The sequence below is a fragment of the Lepidochelys kempii genome, chromosome 13, assembly GCF_965140265.1.
Source record: "Lepidochelys kempii isolate rLepKem1 chromosome 13, rLepKem1.hap2, whole genome shotgun sequence".
NCBI lineage: Eukaryota > Metazoa > Chordata > Testudines > Cheloniidae > Lepidochelys > Lepidochelys kempii.
Window position 1 is genome coordinate 2,542,451 of NC_133268.1, and position 12,521 is coordinate 2,554,971.

Here is a 12,521-nt window from a genome sequence, read left to right on the forward strand (position 1 = left end):
AGGGGTGCAGATTGGGAGCTGGGTCCAGCACTGGAGGGAATGGCAAGATGACAGGTCACTTTATAACCTGAGAACAGTCAGGGTGGAATGAGGAAGAGCCATTTTCCTCCAGGGCAACTCTGGTTCAGCCCTTGAATTCTATCGCAGGGTGCGAGCCGCAAGCTCTGCGGCTAGGGCCTCCGCCCTCAATCTGCTACAGCCAGGCCTGGCCTGGCGCCCTCCGGCCCTTTCCTCTCCAGCCTGAGGATGGACGAGGGGAGGTGTAGCCATAGGAGCCTAAGGGCGCTGGCCTGCAGCGTGGCTTGGATCCCTCAGGTCTGTGCGTCTTAAGACGGACCGTAGGCATTTCCCAATCAATCTGAAGACAAACGACCCATCCACTGTATTTCTGCATTTTGGCTTCTTCTCACGCTTTGTGCTTCAGCCCAGGCTGAGCGCGGGGGCTCCCTGATCACAGCTCTCGCTCCTGAAGCTGTGCTCCCTGGCCACAGGGCCCAGGTCAGCAGGCCAGCCCCGTAAATCTCGCCTGCTGCTGCGAGAGGCTGAGCAAGGCCTGTCACAAAACCATGAGCTGATGGCCCAGCTGTCCCTTTGCCCTAGCTGGAGAGAGGCGGGCTGCGTGGGGGGAGGAGATGGTCACTTAGAAACTGCCGAGCAACGGAAGGCCGCATTGATCCGGCCAGGCCAGGCCTTGTCCAGAGGGCAGGGCAGTTCAATAAAGGGGCCAGGCTCCCACCTGCATGGGGGGACACAAGGGCCAGTGTGAAGGAATCAGGCAGCCAGCGGAATCCCACTGACAATGGGAGGCAGGACGAGGGCTGCAGATGTCTAGGCTTGGGAGCGGTGCCCCTCCTCCCGGCCCTCGGCTGGAGCTTTGAAACTGCCTTTCCCAGAGGGGCTGGCTCAGGCCCCTTACCGCTGCGGCCAGCCCCTTCCTCGGGGCCCAGCCTGCTCCCTGTTAGCCAGGCCATATTCCGAGGCTCTCGAGCGCGGAGGGAGGCTCGTGGGGCCCAGAGCCAAAGCATGTTAGGGCTCATGACTGCACTCACGGCAGAGGGAGCTGCTGCAGGGGGAACAAGCCAGGCAGGCAACCCGAGGACAGCTCTCTACAGGACTCCACTGTGGCCTGCACAGGGGCAGGACAGCGCAGGGCTGGAGAGCAGGACACCATGCCTGAGATGTCGGCCCAGCCCTAGGTGTGAGGCAGCCCCATGCGTGTGTGAGAGGGAGCTGATCCCAGGAGCCATACGGTGCCCACAGACGGGGAGCAAGGGCTATTCACTATGAGGCAGGGCGCACTGATACAGCTGCCAGGAGCCAGAGCACATTGTGAGAGGGCATCCAGAGTTAGCAAGGGTCAGATTAAGGGAAGCAGAGGGCTTAGACATAATGTAACATCCCCCAGCCCCCAAGGCTGCTCCCCAGCTCTCCCTCCCCTTGCAGTGACAGTGGCAGAGCGACCCCCTCCCTGAGTGGCAGGGACCATACCTCTCTCTCTCCCCCCCCACCCCAGGAATGGCAAAGGGACCCCAGCAACTCCCAAGAGACAGAAAGGGGACACCCCCGCAGTACTCGCATCACAGTTGCTGCCAGATCTTGGGGAGGTGGGCTGGGCCGGCTGCACTTTTCCCCACCTGCCACACAGGTCTCTGCTGGTACGATGTGTGGTTGGGCATGGGGAGCTAGACGGGCAGGTCGCACCCCCTGTAGCTGAACAGGGCAGGTCCCCACTCTGCACTAGCAGGTCAGGCTCCTGCACACTCAGTTCCCATGGTCAGTGTTTCTTGCACAACCAGGACTAAGTCTCTCCCCCCCTCCCCCGCCCCCTTTTAAAAATGCCAGCCTGGGCTTTGAGTCCCATCCCTGCCACAGCCCATAGTGCGTCTCTTCAATCTAATTTTAGGGTTAGTGGACAGGCACTCGTTGCCAAGGCTAGCGCAGGTGCTGGGCAAAAGCACCAGTTCTAGTTAAGGCAGCCTGCGGCTGGCAGTCAGGGGCCCTAAACCTGCAGCAGTGCAGAACATCCCTTCCCAAGGGAGGGCATGGGACAGGACAGGCCTCTCCCAGACACCACTGCTCTCGCTGATCAGCTTCCCTGCATGCAGGATGCTACGTGGGTCCCAGGGAGGTGCCCCGCACGCACTCCTGCAATGAATCACTGACTCTGCCCTGCTTCCTTTAGCTAAGGGAGGGAATCTAACAGCTGCTCCACTGAGTCCTGCAGGGAAAGATCATGACAGGTAACAGCTCCATGCTGCACCAGGCAGCACATCCAAGGCCAAACACAGAGGTGCCCTAAGAAGCGGCAGAGACTTGACAGCTCCAGCCGGTAACCGCTTACAATCAGAAGCATCTGACCTTTGCTCCTAACATGTTGCGATCCCTGCAGTTTCCTCTATCCTGGGGCAGGACTCTCACTCAGCAACAGCGCAGGAGCCGGGGAAGGAGGTTAGCTGGGTCTCCCTACTGGCTAGACGGGAAGAGTGTGCGTCAATTCCTAGAGCACTCTGCTGCGAGCGTTCCCCTTCCAGAACCATAGCCGGGGAGACTGGGAAGAGAAGCCCGAGGTCACAGATGCGTGCGGCCCAGTCCCAGACAGAAGCTTCTCCAGCCCAGAAAGTGATAGGGCCCAGCAGGTTTTAATGGGACCCTAAGCCACAGCAGTGCCCAAAGGCACAGACTGCCCAGGGGCAGGGATTGTTTCTACCTCTGGGTTTGTAGGACAATGGGACCCCGATGCTGATCGGGGTCTCTGGGCACAACCGACAGATGGCAGTCGGAGGCGGGGATTGTCAGCCTCAGTCCACTTAGCTGAACATAGGCCTGAACACTGCCTAGTTCCTTCGCTCCATTTCAGGATCCTGGCTCTCAGACTGGGGCTCTAGGCCCCAGGAGTTAAAGAGGAGAAGCCTCAGGATTTAGGGCAGGGAACGGATCTGACATTTATCTGGTCTCCTCCTTCCGCCCCCCCCCCCCCACCTATGGGGCATATTTTCTTGCTCCTTTATACTTGGCATAGGACAGGCAACACACATCAGGATAGGCTTGATCACCTTCCTTTCTCCCTGCCCAGCCCCTATGCCCCTTCTTTCACCTGCTCTGAGCAGTGGCAGGTCCCCAGAAGACTCTCTGTCCTATTCCCCACCCACCTTGCGATGGCAGCTCTAGGCTTCTCTTCCATCAGCAGCTGTTTGGTTCGGTTCTTCATGGAGGCAACAAGCCTTCTGCCCCTTGTCCTGCCAGGCAGGTGGATCTCCTCCACAGAGGTCACAGCAGGTGGTGTTCCCAACATGCAGCTCCCCCGGCATTGTGGGACGGCCAGCGCCCTGCACTGGAAGAGGCCAGTGTTGCTCTACCCAGAAACGCTTCCAAGGGGCATGGGACAAAGCGCAAACAATGCACTGATGTCAAACAGCCACTTCCACTAGTGCCACTGCAGCTTTGCTACTGGCCAAGGAGGGGTCACATGATCTAAGCCAAGCCGATCAAGTGGAATTCTCAAAGCCACCTCAGCTGTAGCTCCCCAACTCCCATGAGAAGTTAACTGGAGAGGAAGGATGTTAGGGCCTAGCCTGAGATCGGCGAGACCCGGGGCCAATTCTCTGCTCTGCCACAGACCCCGTGTGACCTCGGGCAGGTCTGTGTGCCTCAGTTTCCCATCTGTACAATGGGGATAAAAGCTCAACTCTGCCCCACAGGGCTTTGTGCGGATGAGGACAATAAAGGTGGACCAGCACTCTGATACTAGGGTACTCATCTGGCCCCCACTACCCAAGACAGAAATTAATGGGAATCAGGCATCCAACTCCTCCAGGCAGCCAGCCTCACCCTTCCTCTCCATCAGGGGCCAAGTGAATCACGTGAGTGTGTAAGTAAACTGAGGGAGTGATTGGACAGGAGTTTTCAGAGAAAAGGACCTTCCTAGGCTAAGAGAAGGAGTTCCCCCTCCCTCCCCCCCAACTAGGCAGTGATGCTGGAGGTCACTTTTTAGCTTGGAAGTAACAGGTTTCTACTCTGAACCTCATCTCCACTCACACTCCAGGCAGGATTTCACCCAGGGCGGGGACCAGGCAACACCAGATCCGCTGCTCTGGGGTAATGAGCGTTCTCCCCGCTGGGGCCCAAAGGGAGAGACAAGCTCCTCCACCCATTTACCACCAAGGAACAGACTGAGACAGCTCCTCCATCCTTCGAGATGGTTTAATATGAGAGAAAGCGAATCCACAATACAAAATTTAAAAACCAGCCCCTTGGTTTTCCCCCTCCCCTTTTTTCTACCCATTTAGGAGATGACAAAAAAATGAAATAAAATAAGGAAGCATGGCTGCCCAAAGCACTGTGTGGCAGTGGACAGGCCCCAGGTGGAACATTGGGATGGCAGAAGGACTTCAGACAGAGAGATGTGGCTTCCAGAGACTTCTCCCATCCCGACAGTTTCTCCGGACGCACGCGCACACACACACACCACGATGCTGATACACAATTGGTCTTTTTATCTTTATCCCTTGCGATGGGGCCTGGATCCCAGCCTGGCCTGGTCCCGACACGCCCATCCTGGCCCAGGCGTGCAAGGTCACTTCTCTTTTTTATCCGTTTCCATCCTTGTGTCTTTGGAGTCCCCAGACTCCTCCTTTGGCATGGAATTCTCCTCATAGCTGAGGGCAAGAGAAGGAGAGGATGCTGGGAGTTAAGCAGCTGCAGTTCTTAGGAAAGTCAACCCCTCTGCTTTGGATGAAAGTGGGTGGGGAACGTGTGGATCAGGACCAAGGGCATGAGCACTGTCAGCCAGCTGCACAGAGAGCGGGGCTTTCCAGCCCGCCCCTAGCAGTGCAGATCTCTGGGCTACAGTTCCACACAGAGCAGGACTCCATGCAGGTGGGGAGAACAGCTCCCACCATTATTGTTACAGCACCAGACACAGGATTCAAGTGAAGTCAGTGGGAGAGGGGAGGCTGACAATGTATGATGCCCTGTTGTACCTACCTCCCCCACCACGGGCAGCCCTCCCTCCCTCAATATACCTTCCAAACTGAGAAGAGAGGGTTTCACTACGGCAGCAAGGTGCACACGCAGATACACTCAGACACGTGCCAGTCAGCTCACTGAGCACGCACGCTGATGGACACCTCCTCCCGGTCAAGGGACTGAGAATTTAAGCCCTGGCTTGTGTTGGTGGCAGGTGGATCTGAGAACGCTGGCTCCCAGTGCCATGCAGAATATTCGGCCATCCTGAATAAAACCACTGCCCCTCGTACAGTGCGGCACTGGCATTTTCACAAGGCCAGACAGGCCAGGCTGCGAAGAACACGTGTGCCTGGGACAAGTGACCTCAGTTAAGCCAGGAGCCAGGGAGGGGGTCGGGCTATTCAGTAAGGCAGATTTAGGTTTCTTCTTCTTTCGGGTGGCTGGCTCTGGCTGCATGAAGGGAAGAGCGTATGCAGAGGCTAGTCACTCAGCAGACTTGGCCGTGCAGGGACTGGTTCCCTGGGGCAGGGAGAAGCCCCACAATAGCGACATTAGAAGCTGCAGGGGAGATCAGAGGAGAAAGCCTAGCAGCCAGGCCTTCAGGCAGACAGTAGAGAGCTAAACAGCTGAGCTAACGACACCTGCTCCAGCCCCATCAGGCACTTGATCCTTGGGGGGGTTATTCTGCAGCTGTGCAGATGGGCTCAGGAGCTGGGTTCAGACTGGGCAAGCGGGTGGCCTGAAGGTGCTCTGGCACTTAGCGCTGTGACCAGGACACCGTTAGAGGGGAGGGGCACCAGTTCAAAGGCAGAAAGAGTGAGACCAGCCCATCGCAGTGAGGCAGATAGCCACAGCACAAGCCAGACACCGAGGAGCTGGGAAGGAATTTGACAGAACTGGAGAGACCCTACCTGGCCAGACAGAGACAGACAAAGAAAGGGCATCGGGTGCGATTGCTACATGGCACTGGGGCTTTGTTGCCGGCGTCGGCGGGGACAGGACAGTTTCTGCTGCATGGAATCGGCAAGGCTGGCCGGAGAACCCGACACGGTTGGGAAGTGGGTAAGTCTTGGTGTGTGTGGCAAGATTTCAGCAGAGGACTCATAGCTGCAGGAAAGACAGGAAGGGGACAGGGAGGAATGGGATAGAACAGAAAGAAAGGAATAAGAATCGCTTTGAGTGATATGTCTGCAAACACTCCGCCCTGCAAAGCCTGCTTGTTGTCTCTTAACCCGCCCTTTCGTCCCCAGCATTGGGATGAGCTGGGAGGCTGGGTTGGCCACACGGGGGCCCCCAGGAAGCTCACACTGCGGTGTACTCTGTGTAAGCCTTTGGGGCGTGAACCTACATGAGTGTAGCTGTATGAGGCATGAGGGGCCGAGGTTTATGGTATGGCAGTACCTGCAGCGTGACCACGGAGAGCAAATGGACAGGGCCCAGCAGGAGAATAAAATTGGGCACCAATGCACAGAAGTGCACACATGGTAGGGCCAGGTGCAGAGGCCTTTGAGAGGCAGCAGACCAATACATGCAAAAGCTCTTCCATATAGGTCTAGGCCAGGCTGCTCTGCGGTAGCTCCCTCTGGGTGTGCTAGCTATCGGATTTCCTGTGATTAATTCAAAGCACAAAAGGAGATGGGACGTTAGGGACCTGCCTAAGGGAGCTCTGCAGGGACATGAACCCCAGAGAGTTAGCTCCAAGCAGGTGCTGCCTAGCTCAACTCCAGCCTGCATTTCCTCCACCCCCACAGACCCTAGATATCTAACTGGTCCCCCTGGCTTCTTCTCCCACGTCTTCCTGGCGGCCCAAACAACCCCCTCCATAGTCAGGTACACCAGGTATCCCCCCCTCTTCTTAGGACACTTGTTCTGGGAAGCCCAGCAGTGTGTTTTCAACCGCCAGACTACTGAAAATACCACTGGGCAGCAATTCTACTGTTTGGTCACCTGGTCCTCTGTGTCCAACCTGTAAGCTCCTCAGGGCAGAGCCATGTCTCCGTGTGCAAACTGCAAGGGGCTGCAGGCCGAGAGCTCACGTGGAATTTAGCTGGGGACCATCCTCAAATTAAGATGTGCTGCCAGAAGCACAGGTGGCTGATGGAGACACATGGAGTAGGTCCCCATCTCAAATCACAGACTTTCAGCGCTCACAGAAACACAAGCTGCATCAAAGCAGCCTAGGATCCCACACCTGGTGGAATTCCTAGGGTGGGGAGGCTTCCGTCCCTCCAGGCACATGAGCTCTATCAAGTTCCATTTCCTCCTCCAAATACTGGAGCAGTTTCAAGAGATGCTGGACCCCAGAAACTTTCCTAAGACATCCAACCCCTGCACTCCCTACAAGACAGCCGACTCCTGGAGATGCAGAATCCTGCATCCACCTCTAAGATGCTAGGAGGGGATCGCTCTTTCCGATCAGGTTAGTTCTAAGGGGGACTTGCTAACAGTCAGAACCACACTGGGGTCAGAGCTATGCGTGGCGTCCATGCCGGCCCAGCGCTCCGAACATTAACCCTTCTTGCTCTGCCACAAGAGTCCACAAGCTCCTTGTTCAAAGACCGTGTGTCCAAGCAGCTTGTCTCTCACCAAAGCCGTCTCTAGCATGGGAGGTGATGCTGCAGCAGGCTGGTGAGTCACAGGCGTGTGTGAAAAGTGACTGCAGGATACCAGGTGCACAGGAAGGATGAAGCCAGAACACACAGTGCCTGCAGCAGCGATTGTCAGAAGCAAAAACATCAAAGACCAGGCAGGTGCTGAAGGGACTGGGAAGAGGGGAGAAGTCCCAGCGAAGAGCCACCGTGGGGAAGGTGCACAGTAGCGTTCCCTGGACTAGGAGATGGGGAGGGAAAGGCTGGTTCCACTGGCATCCAGAGGTGAATGGCAACTCGACCCTTTACTTTACCACACTTTTGCCTCCATTAGTTTCTGATCAACTCTGTGTCAGCCCAGCTGCCAGACCCAGAGCCGCAGGCCCCCTCTGAGCAGACGGAGACCACAATGCAAGGAGCTTGCATTTCCATGTGCCGTGGACCGTCCAAGTTCTCCCGTGACATGTGAGAAGGATGCCAGCTTTGGGGAGGAACTTACAGGGCTCCATTGTGGCTGGGAGGGTGCAGGACTCCCATGTCTGGGACAGGCCAGCCAGAAGGTGCTGGAGCCAGACTGAAGCGTGCCTCCAGTTGCTGGCCAGCAGTACTAGGCTAGGCAGCTGTGTGGAGAGCACTGGAGGAACGGGCTAGAAGTGGCCCCTCTGCAGAGCCGGGGGCGGGAGTAGCACAGAGAAGATGCACATAGCTAGGACCTAGTTCCCCTGCTCCGGGAGAGGGGAAGGATGATTAAACTGGCCTGGTGGCACCCGTGATGATGAAGCACGCCATTACCTCTCCAGGCTCCATGGCCGGGCTGGCTCTGCTCCCTTCCCCCAGCATGCACTGCAAAAGCGACCGGGTGCTGACGACCCGGGTGTGCAGGCCCACCCTCTGACTTCACCCCAGCTCATCGGAAGAGTGAGTCAGAGTTCACAGTGCAGAGCGATACCAGAGGCGTCACCTGTGTTCCAGCCCCGGCGCTCCCACACACTTGCCCAGGAGGAGGGTAGGGACCGGGCTAGAGGAGGAACGCTCCAGAGAGACGTGTATAAACACAGATTCGCTCCCTCCACCCGTGCACACGCCCACGCACCCACAGCATGCCCAGATGAACTTGTCCGTGTGCCTGCGCCCCAGCACGGGAACACCTGCACATCTCAGGCGCTCCATGCACTGCCGGCTAGAGGCTGACTTACCTGAACATTTCGGTTACTTCTCCCTTCACCAAGGCCACGAGGAGAGGGAACCCAATGCAGGCAGGGACCAGGTACAGCAGGGCTGGCTGGGGGGGAGGGTGGGGAGGAGAACAGAGGTAATTACTGCATCAAACAGCCGGAAAAGCCAACACAGCCTGCAGCAAGGGCCACTCAGTCCCCAGATTAAGGAGTAAGTCACACATGAGGGAACGCTGGGCACAGCTCAGGGCTAGGGCTCAGTGTCAGATCTTTCCTTTATGCTCCAGAAATCCGTAAGCGTCGAGTCCCAACATATCATAGCACCAGAGTAAGAACGTGACTAGAAGTCCCACTCTCTGGCCCAGCACTCTCAATGCAGAGCTGTTCCAGGAAGGGGCAGATGACACTCTACAGGTCCTGACTTTCTGATAATCAAGGTCCTGTCTCTCGTCTAGCACCCACCTGGATGGGGACTAAAGATCTGGGGATACTGCCCCAGAGGAGGAGCGGAGAACCCCCAAGTACTGACCAGCCCCCCTCGGAAGAGCCCACGGCTAGCAGACTTATGTGCTGCGGGCACAGTGGCTGCCACGCTCGCCCAACGTTTTCACATCTTGTTCATTCCTTCCTCCCATGCAGGGGGCAGCTGGGCAGCATTAAAACTAGCCGGGCATTTCTGCTGTGCTTGCACCTGCTCTTGAGATCTAGAGACAAGCCCAGGAAAACACGCCGATGCTCCCCGTTACTAAAGGGCAGGCTGTTCTCAGTGCATGAGCAGAACTTCCCACTGACGTGAGGGAGCTGCAAGGCCAGGGAGAACCACCCCCCTCCTCCCGAAGATAGTAAAGTGCAGTTATATGCAGAGATGCCCGAAGCAGGCTCCACCTTTAGTGCCTAGGACTCCCAGAGCCAGTTTGCCCAATTTACAATCGAGACAATTCTTCAAGGCACACTTCACCCGGGAACTGAAAACCCTGTTGGTCTGGCTGCCTCCTGCATCAGACCAGCAGGACACACCCTGCAAGAGGATCTTAGACAGTTTTGCAGATGCATGAGGCAGAGAATCTCGCTCTGCTGTGCTAGAAGCAGTAAACAGATAGTTCTCCGAGGGGCAGTCCCCAGTAACCTTTGCATTTAATGCACTCTCCCCTCAGCCAGGTGCTCCACTCTGTTACGAAAGTCACACCCCCCAGTTAGAAAAGGCAAAATGGAGTGGCTGTGTCTAGCATCGCTTGCTGTGATGGCATCTCAGGGTGGGCACCACACAATCTCAGCTCAGAGATACAGAGTTGATTCTCTGTCACCCTGATTGTAACGTAAGTTCTGACCAACCTTCCCCAGCTTCCTGCTGCACTTGGCTGCCTGCGGCTCAGGAGTTAGCAGAGCAGTAATGGGCAGGGCACAGAAGACAGGGGATTCGCTGGCCCTTGATGGCCGGGGACTGCAAACTCCGCTTACCTGGGCATGTTTGAAGATGTGCATGATGAAGATGGTCAGGCCCAGTCCAAAGATGTACGCCACAAAGCTGGTATAGAAGTACGTGTGTGTGTTCTTCTTTAAACTACAGGGGAGGGAAGAGAGCAGGATTAACATGGGCCCTGAGAGAGGCAATACCAAAACCACTCCAGCTTATGGAATTTGCGAGCTTTATCAGGACTGATCTTCAGCTGGCCTAGCAATCTAGTGGCAACACATCCACACAGAAGACTGACAACCAGGCTGGCAGAGGCCGTCGGCACCATTGCTCCTGAGCAGCCCCTCCTGCCCGTGCTCGGAGTGGTGCAGAGAGGATCTGGTGAGAGCACAGTCCAGTCCTGGAGGGGAGGCTGCCATGACACAAGGTCTCTAGAAGGATCCTGGAACCCCCAGTCCTTACCCAATAAGCACAAAAAGTGCTCTGCAGCTATACCCCCTTAACATGAGCGAGGAAGCTGCAGTGAGAAGCCCTCCACCAAGGGAGCAGCTCTTCACCCGTATCTATCTCCCTGTACCCATTCCCCAGCTGGGCAGCTGTTTTACTGCAGGTCAGGCCGGGGCAGCAGCTGCCGACAGATGTGGGCAGAAGCACCCGTAGCACTTCCAGCCCTGCACGGAGAAGCCAGCACGGATGCATGATACATGTGGCAAGTGGAGCTTTTGAGGAGGAGGAGTGGGAACCTGAGGGGGGCATGTTCAGTAGCCCATCTTCCAAGTGATGCAAGGTGACCACTGAGAACTCAAGTCCAGACACAGGCTGAACGCCATGTGGGAAGGGCCTGCTTTCCCTACACATGGGAAAGCACAGCACTGACAACAGATGCACACAGACAATGGGTCACGTGTCCGGAGAAGTGCTTCTTCTGTGTGACAGGACCACTCCCAGCAGCTTCCTGCTGGCCTACACCATCGGCAGTGACCCTGAGCGCTCCCCTTCCCCTGTCTCCATGTGCCCAACCACCCCAGTCCTGCTCACAAACACTGCTGCCTTGCTTCCACTTCTCCCAGCTCCACCACAGCTATGTTGTCTTCGCTCTTCCTCCAGCCCCAGCTCTCCAGCATGTGCGGGCTGCTGCTCGCACACACACAAATGCAGCAGTTTCCAGGGTCAAACAACTTGACAGGGCCCCAGTCATTTCAGGGTCCAGATCACAAGTGACCACCCCCTGACCATGGACTTTCCCCAGACTAGCTCCAAGACAAGCCCAGAAAGATCAGGTCTAGCACCAGGCTCTTTTCAATCGCAACGGTTGTTGCCTTCTCCTTTGTTCTTCTGCTTTCTAGACTAGGCCCTGTTTTCTAGGCCCTGTGGCCTCCAGTCAATGCTTCCCCATCTCAAGGCTCAGCAAAAGATGTCTGGCCACCCTGGTCTTCCTCATCTAGTTCAGCAAAGCACTCTGGGGCAACTTACACAAACAGTGCAAAACAAAGCTGTCCTGTAGACATGCTCCTAGAGGCACAGCTCACCTGATGTCAAAACGCAGCAGCAGGGCAATGAAGATCCCTGAGGGGCAGAAATACAGAGTTAGAGAAAGGGATGGAGAGATCATCTATCTGACATCTGGTGCCAAATGCAGAGTGACAAGATGATCTTGTACTTGGCCACGGCCGTAAGCACATTTGGGACCACAGCACCCCCTTGTGACTGAATTCAATATTGGTCCAGTTCTAGAGAAGCAATTCCTGACTCCCTTGGTATTGTAAAGCAGTGGTTCTCAGCCAGGGCACACGTACCCTGGAGGTACACAGAGGTCTTCCAGGGGGTATGTCAACACATCTTTGCTACATAAAAAGCCCTAGTGAAGTCCGTACAAACTAAAATTTCATACAAAGACGTTGTTTATACTGCTCTCTATACGGAAATGTAAGTACAGTATTTATATTCCTGTTGATTTTATAATTCTATGGTAACAATGAGAAAGTCAGCCATTTTCCAGTAATAGCGGCTGTGACACTTTTGTATTTTTATATCTGATTTCGTAAGCAGGTAGTTTAAGTGAGGTGTAACTTGGGGGTACGCAAGACAAATCCCTGAAATCCTGAAAGGGGTTCAGTAGTCTGGAAAGGTTGAGAGCCACTGCTGTAGAGCACCCAACACCTCGCTGCAAAGGGAAACTGCAGGAGGGAGAGACACTGAAGAAGATCAGGGGAGTAAAATACCGGGGCGCTACGCTGGGGCACAGGCAGAGCAAGCCAAGAGAGGGAACGCACCTGAACCCACATGCTCACCCCACTTCCTTTCAGACAACTGGTCCCTAGCCTGGAATTCCAACTGGTGACCCCTCACCAGTGCCAGCCAAGTGCTGCTTTCTCCATC

General features: G+C 55.9%; 1 protein-coding gene across 2 annotated transcripts in view; it reads right to left on the reverse strand.

The window, feature by feature from the left end:
- Positions 1-4,184: 4,184 nt before the first annotated feature.
- The window catches only part of HM13 (histocompatibility minor 13), a 33,877-nt gene continuing 25,540 nt past the window's right edge, over positions 4,185-12,521 (reverse strand). Inside the window, exons 9-13 of one of the 2 annotated variants that reach the window (XM_073308729.1) lie at positions 11,672-11,708; positions 10,187-10,289; positions 8,750-8,835; positions 5,877-6,072; positions 4,517-4,655 (exon numbers count right to left, since the gene is read on the reverse strand). In XM_073308729.1, coding sequence (XP_073164830.1) covers positions 5,922-6,072; positions 8,750-8,835; positions 10,187-10,289; positions 11,672-11,708 — 377 coding nt within the window. In that variant the 3' untranslated portion in view covers positions 4,517-4,655; positions 5,877-5,921. Of the gene's footprint in view, positions 4,656-5,876; positions 6,073-8,749; positions 8,836-10,186; positions 10,290-11,671; positions 11,709-12,521 lie in introns of both variants that reach the window. The other variant, XM_073308730.1, reaches the window with a different exon arrangement.